General features: G+C 43.2%; 2 protein-coding genes across 7 annotated transcripts in view; one reads left to right on the top strand and one right to left on the bottom strand.

The window, feature by feature from the left end:
* The window catches only part of nckap1 (NCK-associated protein 1), a 26,882-nt gene extending 18,682 nt beyond the window's left edge, over positions 1-8,200 (top strand). For all 4 annotated transcript variants that reach the window (XM_061788830.1, XM_061788829.1, XM_061788828.1 and 1 more), the window contains 13 exons: positions 92-231; positions 323-454; positions 876-1,094; positions 2,021-2,151; positions 2,235-2,332; positions 2,406-2,499; positions 3,022-3,104; positions 3,648-3,728; positions 3,809-3,902; positions 3,979-4,095; positions 5,641-5,750; positions 6,410-6,499; positions 6,731-8,200. In XM_061788830.1, coding sequence (XP_061644814.1) covers positions 92-231; positions 323-454; positions 876-1,094; positions 2,021-2,151; positions 2,235-2,332; positions 2,406-2,499; positions 3,022-3,104; positions 3,648-3,728; positions 3,809-3,902; positions 3,979-4,095; positions 5,641-5,750; positions 6,410-6,499; positions 6,731-6,847 — 1,506 coding nt within the window. In that variant the 3' untranslated portion in view covers positions 6,848-8,200. The remainder of the gene's footprint in view (positions 1-91; positions 232-322; positions 455-875; positions 1,095-2,020; positions 2,152-2,234; positions 2,333-2,405; positions 2,500-3,021; positions 3,105-3,647; positions 3,729-3,808; positions 3,903-3,978; positions 4,096-5,640; positions 5,751-6,409; positions 6,500-6,730) is intronic.
* LOC133485334 (protein phosphatase 1 regulatory subunit 1B-like) lies at positions 7,944-16,925 on the bottom strand. 3 transcript variants are annotated; one of them, XM_061788839.1, is made up of 6 exons: positions 16,026-16,925; positions 14,725-14,776; positions 14,109-14,146; positions 13,997-14,051; positions 12,220-12,405; positions 7,944-9,498 (listed from the first exon to the last, which is right to left on the bottom strand). In XM_061788839.1, exons 1-6 carry the CDS (start codon positions 16,215-16,217, stop codon positions 9,431-9,433), a joined length of 591 nt encoding a protein of 196 aa, XP_061644823.1. In that variant the 5' UTR covers positions 16,218-16,925; the 3' UTR covers positions 7,944-9,430. The 3 variants fall into 3 exon arrangements, with proteins under 3 accessions (XP_061644823.1, XP_061644820.1, XP_061644822.1); XM_061788836.1 differs by having other exon boundaries at positions 13,997-14,146; XM_061788838.1 differs by lacking the exon at positions 7,944-9,498 and adding an exon at positions 10,751-10,995 and having other exon boundaries at positions 13,997-14,146.

The raw sequence follows: 16,925 nt of genomic DNA, 5'->3' as shown, positions 1-16,925 counted from the left end.
GCCGGCGGCGCTTAAACCAAATCTCTGCGTAAAAGATTGCTTACGGCCCGACCTGCCCGACTGACCCCGTGTTGTTTCCCTTCGCCGGCAGCTGCTTCCCAAACACTGCGCCAAGACCATCAGCCAGGCCGTCAACAAGAAGAGCAAGAAGGCCACGGGGAAGAAGGGCGAGCCGGAGAGAGAGAAACCGGGAGTGGAGAGCATGAGGAAGAACCGACTACTGGTCACCAAGTAAGCACGCACCCGCCCGCACGCACGCACCCGCACGCACGGGAGCTTTTGTTCCTTCTAAACTCGTGCCGCGCTGTTGGTCTTCCTCCAGTCTGGACAAACTGCACACAGCGCTATCGGAACTCTGCTTCTCCATCAACTACGTTCCCAACTTGGCGGTGTGGGAGCACACGTTCACGCCGAGGGAGTACCTCACCTCCCACCTGGAGATCCGGTTTACCAAGTAAGGAGCGACCAGAGGTGGGGGGGCCGGAGTCACATGACTTGACTCGAGTCAGACTTAAGACTGCGACTTAGGACTCGCTCGGCTAAAAGTTGACTTGGTATTACGGCTGGGCGATATGGCCGAAAATTGATATCACGGTATACATCGAATCCCTTCACGGTAACGGTATATAACGATGTAAACATAAACGTATTTTGATGTGTAGAATATTGGAGCGAATACATTTATGCGTGTGTAAAAAAAAAAAAAAGTCATTGTATTAAATACATATTACATCTACACTTGATAAATGGAAAGATTTATTCCCAGCTCTGGAATCTACACAAACAACAGTACATGCACACTCACTAATGTGACGTGACGCAAGAGAGGAATGCCGCTTCTTCTGACGGGAAATCCGCCCGCTCTCCCACCCAAGGTCCATTGTGGGCATGACCATGTACAACCAGGCCACGCAGGAGATCGCCAAGCCCAGCGAGCTGCTGACCAGCGTGCGGGCCTACATGACGGTGCTGCAGTCCATCGAGAACTACGTCACCATCGACATCACGCGCGTCTTCAACAACGTCCTGCTGCAGCAGACGCAGCACCTGGACAGCCACGGCGAGCCCACCATCACCAGCCTCTACACCAACTGGTGGGTCTTGAAGCACGGAGCTAACCATCAGTAGATCTTCTGCACTTTTCTCTCTGATGTTGTTTGAACAAGCTTTTTATGCCCCTTTTTTACATGCGCTTTGATAGCAAACCTGCAGTAAACTGCAACAAAAATCACTCTGGAAAGACTTTTGCTTGAACAAGGTTTCATCCGGAAGCAGATTATCTTCAGGACAGTTCTGAACCGTAATAGGCGGCAACCATAAAGCGCGTGACTGTGTCAGATTGGATTTTCCATGTTCAATTGGAAACTTTATTAATACAATCAATAAATACAGCTTTATGCAGCACTAGTTTTGTAATCATGGAATAGGATTGGCCAGGAAAATGACGCTAGAAATGATAAAGGTGCCTCGTTTGTCACGCAATAGAGAGACCAGATTTTGAAAAAATGAAATAAAACGAATCAAATCATTTTAGCCCTCTTATACACTTTAAACCTATTCAAACGTATCAAAAAACTCATCTCTACTTTATTTCTAGAGCACTTAAACAACAGTTTTGAAACACACTAAATGTATTTGAACACAAACACAAAATGTATAGAAAACGTATTATTATAAGTAATGTTTTTTTTGTTTTTTTTAAATCACACAGTAAAATTTAGTCGAACGCGTTTTTTAAAATACATTGTAAACTCAAACTCAGTTAAATAAAAAAAAAATAAAAAAGTCCAGCATGTTCTATATTTAATATACATATTCACGCACACACACGCGCACACGCTGTTTTGATGGGACGTGATGGAGAACATTGCACGGGGACATTTTCGGGAGGGGAAGTTGCACGCAAACAACAAAGCCAGAGTGAAAGATAACTTTGGCAGTTCGAGCGGCGTCCACTTCAATGATATTTGCCGTCGTCCCGGAAACCAACCTTGATGTCAATGATCGAACCGTCGCGCAGGTACCTGGAGACGTTGCTCCGGCAGGTCAGCAACGGGCACATCGCTTACTTTCCGGCCATGAAGGCCTTCGTGAACCTGCCCACGGAGAACGAGCTGACCTTCAACGCTGAGGAATACTCGGACATCTCAGGTATGAGCGCCCGCGCGTCCTCTCCTCTCAAGTGTAATCCAATCAAAAGCGCTCTCGGCAACTGTCCCGGCGTTCCCTGGCAGAGATGCGTTCGCTGTCTGAGCTGCTGGGGCCGTACGGCATGAAGTTCCTCAGCGAGAGCCTCATGTGGCACATCTCCTCGCAGGTGGCCGAGCTCAAGGTACGCGCGGGCGTGCAGCCTCGGGAGGCGCAATTCCCAGTGTGAATATGTGCTCGTGTTTTTGTGTGTGCAGAAATTGGTAGTGGAGAACATGGAAGTTTTGACCCAGATGAGAACCAGCTTTGACAAACCCGACCACATGGCAGCGCTGTTCAAGAAGCTCACATGTAGGCACCGGTTTCCCTTTCCATTTAGCACAAAGTGACCATTGCGAAAAGTCAATGTTCAGCATGCGCCGCCCCAACCAATCAAATCCTATTTTCAAATGTTTGAATCATTTCGATCCCAAAATGAGCGCTCAAACTGCGCGGATTGAAGAGAGAGCGCGCACCCTTGGGGCTCTCGCACGCTCGTTTCTCATGTAGGCGAGAAAACATTTGCGGCTTGGGGTCGAAGGTTAATTGACCTTAGTATAACGGGGAACGACTCAGCGGTTGCGTTCCGCTGGGCTCCTTTCTTGTCCTACGCGAAACGATGGGAAAATCATTCCGTTGTTCATGTCGTCGGTTTCTGCGTGGGAATAAAAGTCACTGGTCGCTTTTGGAAACGTTTTCAACTCTGCTGGCAGCCATGTTTGATAACGCTAGCAGCGCATGTCTTTGACTGAAACAAAAAAACTTGAATTCATTGCGACAGCCCTCAAGTTTGGTTGTTTGTCAATGTGACTTTTTTTTTGTTTTGTTTTGTAGCTGTGGACAGCGTCCTCAAGAGGATGACTATCATCGGCGTCATCCTCTCCTTCCGCTCCCTGGCCCAGGAAGCGCTCCGAGACGTAAGAAACACAAACACGCGCCAGCGCCGTGTCACGTGACCGCCGTCGTTCGAGCAGACGAAACTCAATCGTTGTTTCCAGGGACTCCAAATGCAATAGCGCGCGACATTTACCCGACATATCCGCGCAATGCCATAAATCAAATTGTAAAAACGTCAAGTGGGAATGAACAATTAAACATTGTACTATTTTGACTTGATATATTCGTGACAGAGGACCACAAGTTATCTCACTGGGTATCGTCATCTGAAACGAGTGATGAGAAACTTGTTTTAATTCATCAACCCTTTGATTAAAAAAAAAAAAAATGCAGTGTCAGGAAAAAGAAACGAGATTGTTTTATGTTTTCCCCCACGCTGCACTTTGCTGTATCGTACATTACGTGATCCAAATAGAAGTGCGAGCTAGGAACCCAGTTTTGAATCCCGCCGATGGGATACAGCGAGGCGACTCGAGGTTTTTCACGGGCGGGGTCCGAACATCTGGCTCGGCTGCCCCCCCCCCCGCGTGGAGTTGCGCTACTATCCGTCGTCTCGCCCGCAGGTGTTATCGTGCCACATTCCCTTCCTGGTCAGTTCGGTGGAGGATTTCAAGGACCACATTCCCAGGGAGACGGACATGAAGGTACGCGCGGCGCTTCAAGATTTTGCTCTCTCTTTTGACCTCCAAATATTGAGAAGAAAAGCATTTGCGTCTGAGTCCAGGTGGCCATGAACGTCTACGAGCTGTCTTCCGCCGCCGGTTTGCCCTGCGAGATCGACCCGGCGCTGGTGGTGGCGCTGTCCTCGCAAAAGAGCGGTAAGACACGCGCGTATGTAGACGGTCATGTGGGCATGCCCTCGGTGTTTCTCACGGTGTGCGCTCGTGTGTGTAGAGAACATCAGTCCAGAGGAGGAGTACAAGATCGCGTGTCTATTGATGGTGTTTGTGGCCGTTTCCTTGCCGACGCTGGCCAGCAACGTGATGTCGCAGTACAGTCCCGCCATCGAGGGTACGCACAAACGTCCGCCCGTGTTCTATTTTCCTCGGGAGGGTTGCGTCGGGCCGGGCCGGCGTCTAAGGACTGCCCGGCAGCCGATCGCAGGGCGCGTGTCGACAAACAAGAACATTCACACCGCAGAAAATCATTGAAATGTGTGCTATTATTTCATACTGTGGACACAATTTGGAATTTGGAATGAAAAACAGTTGGTATGCACCCATTCAACTTTTATTTTTTCAGACTGAGTTAGCGTGCCGAGTACTTGGGTTTGATACCGAGGATCGATAGGTGAGAAGGCCATTGCGATGGAAATGTGTTGTCGTCGGTGTCTCCACACCGCAATGCTGACATGCTTCCCACCTGGAAAGTACATGTCAGCCTGTGGTATCGGTGCACACAGTATCCGAGAATTTCTACCAGTATCGATACTGGTATCGGTATCGGTGCAACTCGAGAAAACAATGACACACAAATCTTAGCTAATTTATTCTTCAATCTATTTTAAGAAGGGATTTGGTGGGGGGATAAAATACAGGTAATGACTTTTGAAATGGAAGAAAATAAACACATTTAGAAGAGATTTTTTTGTCAAAATGAAGCAAACCTGTTAAGCGTGAAATAGACTTGATTTGCTTTGGTGGGCCACATAAAATTGATTTGTGTTTGACATTTTATCTCCGATTTGAGTGGCGTCAGGCTACAGCTAGTCTTGTGAAATCCTAAAGAAATGTCAAATATACTTTCTCATTCCTAGTTTATTCCAAAGTAGCACTCGAGTAGAGCCGCATTCCGAACATTTAAGGACGCCCCTCTCGTGTGTCGACGTGAGAAGGAAGAGCGAGACTGACGACGACGCTCGCCCGTGTTGCGGCTGCGGCAGAAAGCGCGTCGGGAAATGTCATTTACCGCTCCAGTGGCACGAGGCGGCGGCGGCGCCGCCTCGTGCAAACCGGCCGCGATTGATTCATTACGACGCAGCTTTGGCGCTTACCTCCACGTTAAGGTCACTCCGCTCGGCGGCGCTAATTAAAGGTGATTATTCTAAAAAAGGCTGAGCGGAATAAAGTTGGTACTGTAGCAAAGGCAGCCCGGGTGTCGCGCGGCGAGCGTCTTGATGGAGTCATTGAGACGCACGGACGCCAACAACCTTGAAATGAAAGGCGCCGTTGTTAATAAGGGCCATCGGAAGAGGATAATGACTCGTAATAGGCTCCTTTTGTTAGTATGCGGATGTCGCGCGTCTGAAGCACATCTCAATATTGTGCGTTAAATGTCACTTAAACTTGGTGTCGAATAAGTGAACAACATCCATCGTTTGCTGTCTAAGTGAACACTTTTTGTGCCCTCTCCGTTGTTGCATCCTAAACCGGGGGCGGGAAAGCGTTTGTACTCAACGGCCACATTTGAGTTTGGAAACGGATAGGCGGCTCAGGTCATTTGTCGATAAGGTTTAAAAAAAACTTACTGACTATATATTTTGCCCACCGCCCCGTTACCTAAACATAAAAGAGGAGTTAGCCTGTGCTAACAATGTGCATTTGCTGCCCCCTGCAGGCCACTGTAACAACATCCACTGCCTGGCCAAAGCCATCAACCAGATCGCCGCCGCGCTCTTCACCATCCACAAAGGAAGCATCGAGGACCGCCTCAAAGAGTTCCTGGCTGTAAGGATGACACTTTCTTCGAGACCTTTTGTGACCTCATGCATCTGCTGAATAATCTTCTCGGGAGAATCTTAGCAGCAGTTGTGTCTGGCGGTCAGTGCACGGTACCGTTTGTTCAGTTAGTTTTCCAGTTGGAAGAATTCCGTGCAATACGTTTAAGTTCATATGCTGTTGTTGTTCGTTGAACTTTTATAGGGTGTAAAGAGACCTTGTTACGATCAGTGAAAAAAAAAACAAACATATTAGCACTCCAAATGTAGCAGAAGTGGTCAAACATTTACACACATACCAGTAAAAAGAAGAGTCTCTTCGAATCTGTTTCCTTCATTTTATATCTGTTTTTTTTTTCGGATGCACATGATGTTGGCATGTCCCACCCACCCACTGAAATGTTGTTCAAATGATCGTGTCATCAGCCGGCAGCAGACACAGGGAGCCTGCTAACCTGTTTTCCGCAACGTTCGCGAGGGTAGTTGTGTCGTTCATTTGGGTCGCCAGCAGAGGGGGATGTTGTAAAACGCAATGTTAACCAGAATACCGTGTGGTTGACTTCCTCTTTATGGCACGTGGTTTACAGCAGACCGAAACTTTGCAGGGAGTGATCGTGCGTTCGCTTTCGACATTAACGTGCGTGTGCGCTCGTTTGTGTTTGTGTGTAGCTGGCCTCGTCCAGCCTCTTAAAGATCGGCCAGGAGACGGACAAGATGACGACGCGTAACAGAGAGTCGGTTTACCTGCTGCTGGACATGGTGAGATTTGTTACGTGATCAATGACACCACGTGATAGGTCACCAAACTTGAAAAAATAAAACATAATACATTCATTTTTTTTTTTTTTTAAAGGAATTTAAATACCATGACCCCACGAAACAGCACAATTTTGTGTTGTGACATGTTTTTGAAAAGTGGAAATAGCCCTAAATTCAATAAAAAGGCGACCAACGATAATTCATTGTGGTTATTTGTGATTGTGTGGGCAGATTGTGCAGGAGTCCCCCTTCCTGACCATGGACCTGCTGGAATCCTGCTTCCCATACGTGCTCCTGCGTAACGCCTACCACGCTGTCTACAAGCAGAGCATCAGCGCCAACGCATGAACACACACGCACACACACACACAACCCTGCCGTCTGCTTCCGGTGTAGACGCACAACTGACACTAAAACACGCCTTGACACATTACAGAGTTCCTCCGCTCATTCACGATTCACTACTTGAAATTTTTGGGGAAAACAATCCATTGTTATTCGCTGAAAAACTAAACTCCAAACATCTTAAAATGCCACAATATCACAACTAAGCCCTGTCTAATGGAAAAGTAGTGCTTTGGCGCCATCTTTTGGCATTGATAGGAAGTTCTGAACCTTTCTGGGCGTGCATCAATACCTTGCAGATTTTCACAATTGACAGCAGGGCTCATTCCCGATCCCACACAACGTTTCGGGGATTACAGTAAAATGAATGGCGAAAGAAAATCTGCTCGCCACACGCTCAACTCACTTCAACGTAGTTCTCTGGTACAAAGGTGGTGGAAAAGCACTCCTTTTGTTGCTTTGGCAAAGGGGTGCGTTTTTTTTTTTCCAGCAAATAACAAAGGATCGGATCTAAAAAAAACAAAAAAACATTTGCGAATAAATGAATTTGCAAATGCCGAAACACGAAGATGTGGGGGTTCGATGTATGTACTACTACCAAGTTAAAAAAAACAACAAAAACGCACACACATACATACATAAGATGGCTGACCAACATGTGACACATACACACGAGCTGGATGAAGTTGGGGATCAGTGTCTACATTTTTTGTGTTTTAATTCCTTTTTGGTTTTTTTATGATGATGCTGTCATGCTGTTGCTAAGGGCATCGTAACCACGGCAACACTTAATAAACTTGAGCATTTGTTTGTTATGAAAGGTCAAAAAAAATTATAAATAAATAGTATATATAAATATACAGTATATATATTGCGTTGACACTAAACTATTTGAGCGCCGGTGACGGATTTGGATGATTTTCTTGATGTTTTTTCCTTTTTTTGCTCGAAGGAGGGCAGCTGACGTTTGCTTGCTCTTTGTGTACATTTTCCATTTATGACGCGGACAGTCGAATCATTTCATAAGCAAAAACACAAACTCATGCGCATACACTTGTAACATGGTGATTTGTTCTTTTCTAGCTAGTGATAACCGGAACTCTTTGTGTGTTCACAAACAAAAACAACAACAAGAAAGGAAAAAAAAAAAAAAAAAAGTTTTTGATGTGAACTCAACTGGTCTGTTTTTACGTTTTCTTACTTTTACAAATTTGCCAAATGTGTGAACAACACTACATAATGTTTGTGTGAGCGAGGGAAGGGAAGCAAGGCATTCTGTAACCCAGTGCAGTGGAAAAAGGCCAGGAAGCCCTCGGCTGCTGTCAATGACGGTTAATAAAGTACAAGTGAACATCTCTTCGTTTGTCTGCGTGGACTCTCGCCACTGACTCTGGTGCGGGCAGCGTGGGTTCAGCGACGGCGCGAATGGTCGTCCGCGTCTGTATGTGCCCCGCGACCGACTGGCGACCAGTTCGGGGCGTCGTCCGCCTTTCGCCCGAAGTCAGCTGGGATAGGCGCTGTTGAAAATGGATGGATGGATGGATTGAGGACTCTCAGCACTTTTGCCCTTTTGCTTTGCGGCCTCCGAATGAGCTCACCTCACTACAGTACATGAAATGTGCCAATAGGTGGCGCCCTCAGCACGATTCATAAATTTACAGGTCTGGAAAATGGAAACTGTCGTATGGGAAATAGTCATGTTTTCAACACTCTTACGACAGCTCTAATTTCTAAAAGCAAAAAATTAGATCGATCCGTTTTTGGGCGCTCAGAAGCTGCAATGTGTGTGTGAGAGCACACATGCAGGATTGCAACCATGGGATGTTTCCAAAGAAACAAACGCCAACAAAAGCGATGCCTGCTGCCACAATAAAAGTCCTGTGCGCAATACATGGGGGATTAACAGGGGTAGGGTGTCAAAATAGGGATTCAAAAGCAGGTTAGGGTTTCAAATGAGGATTTCAAAACGGTTAGGGTTTCAAATGTGTTTTAAGACGGAGTTAGAGTTTTAAACTAGGGTATCAAGACGTGGTTAGGGTTTTAAAACGAGTAGGGTTTCAAATTATTTAATAGCGTTAGTGTATCAAAATAGGGTTAGGGTTTCAAAATGGTTAGGGTTTTAAATTAGTATATTAAAACATGTTTACGGTTTCAAAGTAGTGTTTAAAGACAGGGTTAAGCTTTCTAAGTAGAGTTTCAAAACGGTTAGGGTTTTCAATTAGGGCATTAAAACAAGGTTACGGTTTCAAAGTAGGGTTTCAAAAGGGTGTGTTAAAAAAAAAACAGGTTAGGGTTTTAAATGAGGGTAACAAGACAGGGTTAGGGTTTCACATTAGGGTTTTAAAACGAATAGGGTTTCAAATGAGGATATTAAGACAAGGATACGGTTTCAAAGTAAGGTTTCAAGACAGGTTTAGGGTTTCAAAGTAGAGTTTCAAAACGGTTAGGGTTTCCGGTTTGTGTTTCAAGACAGGGTTAGGGTTTCAAAGTAGCGTTTTAAGACAGGATTAGGGTTTTAAATCCTCTAGAGGGTGCTGCAGTACCCTTGTATGTTTGATTCAAAATAGTAAAAAAAAAAACAATGTATTATTCGTTCTGTTGCTTGATGTCCTCTTCCTCTTCTTCCTCTTCGGGCACACAAGATTCAAGCCTGCCTGCAAAAAGAAACGTATCGTTATTTAGCCTAATAGCATCGTTGCCCAGGTCAAACTTTTTGCATCCGGCTCTTCATTTGTGTCACTGAATGCAACTCGTTTAAATTGACGTAACCCTTTGGACATACTTGTGTCAAAAACGTACACACGCAAACTGCTATGGAATTATAATATGTATGTCAATACTTCTAAAAAGATGACGAGACGAGGATCAGTCATCCATGTACAAACGGAGTGCTTCTACATCAAACGGCCAACCACTCCCTTTGAAGCCAACCACTCCCTTTGTCTCCTGCCCCACCCTTGACGACACCCGTCCGGGCGGGCCTGGCGAATGAGGTCACCACAATTGGTCATTTCTTCAAAAATAAAATCACAAGAAAAATCATAGACGTAATCGGTGATTTGGTGATTAGTCTTGCACATGTCCAAGATGAGCAACAAAACGGAAAGACAATCGAATTTATCCACATTTTTTTTTTATATACAAAGTGGCAAAAACTTTATAAAATGTTGGAATCTGGTCGAAAACAAAAGAAATGTCAAATATCACTGTACTCAAAGGCTGACATTACAGAATGCATCCTGTTGTGCTTTTCGTGTTCGTTAATGACGCAACTCCGATCACTTATATCGCAAATCAATTTTCCCCATTAAAATGAACACAGCTGCCATTAATCCCCCCCCCCCCCCCCCCCCCCCACACAAATAAAAAAGCCCGCGATATTTTTGTTGCATGTGCTCTATTAAAGAAATGAAATTTATCGTGGACATATGAAAACATAAACTGGTTTATGATGTGCAATCAAGCTGAAAGACACACACCCACACACAAACGCACACACTCATAAAACAGACATTTAAAGGGCTAAAATCCTCAAGTTGATTTAATGTTTGGTACAGCAGTGCTGAAGTTGTTCCAAGTGATTTATGGGGGGGGGGGGGAAGCAAAAAAAAAAAAACGATGTATGATGATTTCACAGGTGCGTTGTTGTTGTTGTTGTGGTGTGTAGATGATGCAAAACAAGTCAAGAGTGGAAGAGACGCTGGATTTCAGAAATGTCTTGCGAAATGTCTTTCCACAAGCTTACAACACAGCCAAAAAGATCACTCAATTATATTTTTAAAAAAACAACAGAAAAAGCGTGATTTAAAAAAAAAATAATAATAATTGTGCCTCATTTAAAGACTTTATCAAAGGAGATCCGGAAAGATGGCTTTTCGCCACTAATAAGTCAAGTAACACATCTCACAAGGTCCACTTGGCATTTAATAACAGATCATTTTTATTGACAGCCATGTCGCGTGCGTTCACGGCAGCTTCCATGAGATTGTATAGTGCGCTTGTTTGTCATTGTTGCCGAGCAGCGAGTTAATGCGGCAGCGTGGACACGAGGAAGAGGGAGAGGAGGCTGAGGCGGAAGAGCGGCGGCCACAGCGGCTACCGAGAGATCGAGTCAGGACTGGAAACTTCTTTTTGGGACTCACATGACACATCTGACGAATAGGAAGAAAGGAGAGGATACAGGGAGACAAGCGAGAAGTTAGTCGCATTCAAGCCTTCTTTATGTCACACTCAAGACGATCAAAATATGGAGTCAAAAGTATTGGAACACATCTCTCAACCAATTGGAAGCAAAATGTTCTATTTTGAGTGCTTTCAACTTTGTGGGCACAAGTTCCATTGTCAAGCTTGGATGAATGACAGAAATGCAAATAATTATGGAAAATCCAGATGGCTTGGCACAACGTGTCTTTTCCATTCGAGATGCATGAGGCAGCTTGTAAATTTACTGTACAAAAAGCTGTAAGCGGAATCAAAAGATGTGTTTCTGGTGTTGGGGTTACATTTTGGAATGATGTCAGTGTAAATGTGAAAAGTATGAGACTCACATTTATTTTTCAAAATACTTGTCTGCAAAGCTGTTTTGAAGATGATTGAAAATAATTGATCGGTCTGATGTCTTCTTTCCCTACATTTGGGAAGCTGGCAAATTAATCGTTGTTTTTTTTTAACTCATTCGCTGCCATGGACGTTTATATTCGTCGACTTGAACCCAACTGTTAACTTCCACTGAAATATCTAATCGATACAGTTGAAACCAGATGTTTACATACACTGTATAAAAAATATTTTTTTCCCCCCCTCACTGTCTGACATGAAGCCAGACTAATTGTTTCCTGTTTTAAGTCAATTCGGATTAACAAAATTATTTCTATTTGCTAAATGCCAGAATATAAAAAATATATATATATATATTCATGACTTACTTCAAAGTCAGAAGTTTGCATAATGACATAATGCATCATGAGTATTCAGTACCATTGCCTTGAAACTGTCTAACTTGGCTCAAACGTTTTGGATCTCCTTCCGCAAGCTTCTCACATGAGTTGGCAGAAATTTTGGCCCATTCCTCCTGACAGAACCGATGTAACTGAGCCGAGTTTGTAGGCCGCCTTGCTCGCACCACAACATGCTGCTGCCACCCCCGTATTTCACAGTTGGGATGGTGTTCTCACACTTGCAAGCTTCCCTCTTTTTCCTCCAAATTGAAGGATGCTCATTATGCCCAGTCAGTGAAAATATTGTGTCAATATTTAGACACTGTCACAAAGGCTTTTTTAAGGTCACGGAAACATCAGAAGTTTATATATATATATATATATATATGTTTTGCTCACGAAAAGGCCATCAAAATATTGAATAATACAATTTACCACCTGAGCTTTGGCTCTGTGCCAGGCCTCTCTCCTGATTGGCTAGAAGCCCCGCCTCATTCCCATTGGCTTGGTCCAGCCCGTTCTGATTGGTCCACGGGCAGGAGCCGTCATAGAGCTGCGCTGAGATTGGACTCAATTGACAGTCCGGCCCCCCTGGGGAGTGTTGCTCCACCCTCACGTGAAGATCTGAGGAGGATAACAACGGTGCCTCATCAGCCTCTCGAATTTAATCAAATTCAAGCCAATTCAAAATGTTTCATCCATCCGTTTTCCACACCGCTTATGCGTCAGACACAAATTAAATAACAGTATGCAACAAAATTAGATACAAGTGAATTCCCATCAAAAGTGCATTAAAATGCAATTTAATTACATGTAATTAATTGTCAGAAAATAGAACAAATTGAATTAAGTATGCATAGAAAAACTGTTATAATCCAAAGTACATTAAAACATAAAATCAAATTTAAATGTCCATCAGAAAAAAAAAATATATTGCCAAAAGTATTCGTTCACCTGCCTTGAATTACATATTGTAGATTAAAATAAATTTGCAGATAAAATACTTTGTAGTTTTTTTATTTAATTACGTTTTTAAACTGTTTAAAGAATAAAGAGATTTTAAAATTATATTAAATAAATTAAATTTAACAAGATTTGCAACAAAAATAAATACAATTTGCATAAAAAGCAGATCAAAACGTTTAATTCATAAAATGAATTAAATTTAATTAGTTTAAATGTGCATCCAAAAATACATTACATTGAAAATGAATTAAATACAATTAGCATCAAAATGTCATTCAATTTCAATGTGCTTCAGAATAAATACATTTGAATTAAATTTTCCTTACAATAATGTGTAAGTAAATTCAGTGAACAAATTAAATAACATTAAATAGAATTAAAATGTGCATCGAAATAAATGTAAAATGTACATCAGAAAATGTATTCAACAGAATTACATTTACATAAAAAAACGCTAAAATACAACTTGCATCAAAATGGCATGAAATCAAATAGGATTTGAAAAAGCTGTTTTAATTATTAATTATGTGCAATGCTGTTCAAAAAAAAAAAGCAGAAAAGACTAAACAATCAAAACCTTTGCTCTCGACTGCAATATTCTCGTGGCGTTCTGCACAGCACAAATCCTGCTTGCGTCGCTTTCGGTGCGCCAACGCTGCTGGTGGAGCTCTTAGGAGCTGGCAAGCGCACACGCGCGCACACACACACACACGCTTAGTGGATCAATAGAAGAAAAGCTTTTAAGGCGGTCGCTTCCTGCCTCGCTGTAAGAAAGCCGCGCACTCGCAAACGTTTGTTGTTGTCGTCGTCGTCGTCGTCGTAGACGCGCTGCATCGCAAAAACGCGTGTGTGTGTGTGTGTGTGTACTGTCTTGTACACACACACAAGCCGCTGAAAGTGTTACAATTCGAGTATCAAAAGTCACTTTTTTGTTATTAAGTACTAGAAGTCAAAGAATTCCCCAGAGAAGTGAGCGGTTACGAGTTTTTAGTTGTACTTGCGTCCTTTTGATTTCTTCAAACATGCAAACTCCGCACAGGAAGTCGAGATTCGAACCCCAAACCTTCGGACTGTGAGGCAATTGAGCTAGCCACATGCGGCGCCGTGCGGTTCCCAAATTGTTGCTCAAATGTTGCACGTGAATTCATTATGATCAAGCACCTAAATTGTGACACCAAGACACATTTACACATGATATGGCGCAAAATTTGATACCCAAGGTCCCAGGTCAATTAAAGAATGGGTTTACCTTTCATAGTGGGCGGGGCCAAAGTGCTTTTCTTCCTCTGAGCGCCATCTACAAACTGACAAACACGCAAGTTACGACACAAATTGCTGCGTGAGCGTGTCTGCGTACAAACCTGAGAGCCTCCGCTAGTGTTGTTCTGATCTCCAACTTCTGCACAAGACACAAAACGGCAACACAGAGATTTTGAATTAAAACATGTTTTTTTTTTTTTTTTTAAATGAGAGCAACAGATCATTTCAAACCTTTTTTTTTTTTTTTGTTACTAATGTGCCCTATAACCTGGAAAACTCCATTGCAAAAAAAAAAAAAAAAGACATCTTTCAAAAGGAGAAGTCAAAAATAAACTACAGTAATGTGGTTGCACAAGTGTACACACCCCCCCCGATGGGAGTCAGCACACAGCTGCCACCATTGAAAACTCACTAAGCTGAGCTCACTAAATGGAACGCAGCCCACCGCTCCATCAGTCTCACACACACGCACGCACACACGCACGCACACACCATGCCAGCTCAGCATCCATCAGTCTAGTCTTCACACTGACTGACATCACTTCCCAAATGCTGCAGCTTAAATCTAATAAAGGTTCCATTATAGAGCTACACGCACACACACACACACACACACATTCATAGTCAAAAGGTTCTTTATTGACACAAACAGTGTTGCCAAAGCGCTAATGACCTGTACGTAGGTGATTTGTGTGTGTGTGTGTGTGTGTGTGTTACCAGGTTGTCTGTATATTTGCAGAGTTGCAGGCGTCGGGCGTCTGCGGCGTATCTGGAAAAGAAAATAAAGAACACACACACACACACAAATGTTAACTGTGTAATAAAACAATCGACAGTGACTCAAACTGGCACACAAACACACAGGACGTAGTGTAAGAGTTAAGTGTTAATATTTACAAAAAATAACTGAGCTATAAGGATTTCTTGACAAACATCTACGTACTTGTTTATTGGAATGATTTAATACATTGCAAGAGCCAACATGGGTGGACAGGAAGTCAAAGAGGCCCAACAGGAAGTGGGAAAAAAAATACATAAAAAGACCTTGCAAGCAAATGTGCTCATGTTTACATATATTACAATATTGCTGCATTTGATTTATTGTTAAATAAAGATTGAAGAAAACTATTTATGTAAATATAAAAAAAAAAATTGCCCGACGACAGCAACAACGACAGTCACTCATTGGTTGTTTGATTTAACTGCTGTGATAAAAAATAAGAAATAGTGGAAAAGTCTTTTTGTATTTGACGTGTGAATTAAATTCATATTAAATCATAGACTTCTGTATTAAAATATATTTCAGTACACGTATATTGAAATATAATTCAGGATATGAAATTATATATTTATGTACATTTAAACTGCCAGAAATTGTATTTAAAGCTGTCTTGTTGTGTCTGACCTTAACAGTCATATCATTTCATTTTAAATACGTATATATGGCTTCCTGTTTATTATATAAATATATCACTTTATATATACACAGATATCGTCATAGATAAACATCAACAAACTCGACATCGTTTGTAGTATTTAACCCCCCCAAAAACAAGAAACGGTGAATTAGTGAACAAATTGCAAATGTATGACGACTAATCTCGACAACATTTGCAGTAACCAAAATCTTCCGCTCGAAAGGCAAACAAAATGTTTATGTTTACATTTAGGAGGACACAACACACAACACATGAATGCAGACATGACGTGATGATGTCATTTTTCCATCATCATCATCATCATCATCATCTTCATGGTGTTGACCACCGAATGGCGACCAGTTGAAAGCAGTTTGCAAAAGCCACGCAAAATCCACCTTCGACAACGTCCACTGCGATTTTGAAATTGACGCCGCTCGCCCATGTTGCAAGTTTGTCTATGTTCAAGGGTTTTTTTTGTTTTTTTTTTAAATATATATATATATATACAGTGTTTGCTGGTGGAGAAATGTGACACCCAAGCACACGCACACACACGTACCCACATTCCCGGTCGAGAGCGACGTGCGGCCCACTCACGTGTTCGGCGGCCTGAGGGTCCAAGTGTCCCTGCAGCGGCGGGACGTCGAACTGGATCTTCTTGGGACTGCTCGGCTCCATCGCAGTCCGACGCGCTCGCAAACAAACAAAGACAGACAGAGACAGAAAGCGTGTGCGCGCGCACGTGTGTGTGTGTGTGGTGAAGAGGGCGTGGTCTGGGCCCCGGTCCATTTCCGAACACACTAATGTTCACACAAGTGCCGTCAATGCGGCTTTTATTTGGTCACAAATGTGACGGCAAAGGCGCTACTTCAGCACCTTTTGCTATGCCGCCTTGGTTTTCTCCGCGTAAACGTCTCCCATGCTCAAACGGCGCTATTTTCAAAGTTACTGATGATTGAAAATGTGAGGTCATAACGGCAAATTAAGAAATACACTCATTTCATGCAAATGTGATCGGAATAAACAGGATTTCTAAAACATGAGTGGGGGAAATCCTGATCAATGATAATGACTTCCAAGTTTGCCACAGCCCAGCCGATAAAAGCCTTCGACGGAGCAATTGGCGCTCGCCCGACGAATACACATTCGTAACATCAACCAAAATCGTGCGACTTTCATAATTGACGTGTGTCCGCCTTCCTAATTGTCGTTCGACTCGTCACACTCGTCTTTGCGCAATCGCAACAACGGTAAAGACACGTAATAGTTCCGACACGTTCACAAATTCGTACATGGCCGCTGATATCTCAGAAGTAACGCCATTTATTTTGCTGCCCGCTATTGTGCGCACTGCAGCTCGCAGATCCCTCTGGTGTACTGCAACAACACAATGAGGGTCTCGCCAGTTGAATTGTCGGCAAAAGTGACAAAGAAGCGTCGTTTGGAATCGCTTTTACCATTTAATGAGCATCTTCAGAAAACAGACGGTCAGGTTTC

The sequence above is a fragment of the Phyllopteryx taeniolatus genome, chromosome 11 (assembly GCF_024500385.1).
Source record: "Phyllopteryx taeniolatus isolate TA_2022b chromosome 11, UOR_Ptae_1.2, whole genome shotgun sequence".
Classification (NCBI taxonomy): domain Eukaryota; kingdom Metazoa; phylum Chordata; class Actinopteri; order Syngnathiformes; family Syngnathidae; genus Phyllopteryx; species Phyllopteryx taeniolatus.
This window is presented reverse-complemented; position numbering and strand designations above follow the sequence as displayed.

Bases quoted from the DNA above. Each gene is read 5' to 3' on its own strand.
- LOC133485334 (XM_061788836.1), bottom strand. From the start codon at position 16,217: ATGGACCGGGGCCCAGACCACGCCCTCTTCACCACACACACACACACG. The intron at 12,406-13,996 runs GTAAACCCATTC...TATCCTCCTCAG, and splicing joins GGCCCCGCCCACTATGAAAG to ATCTTCACGTGAGGGTGGAG. The intron at 9,499-12,219 runs GTGGTAAATTGT...TTCTTTTTGCAG, and splicing joins GGCACAGAGCCAAAGCTCAG to GCAGGCTTGAATCTTGTGTG.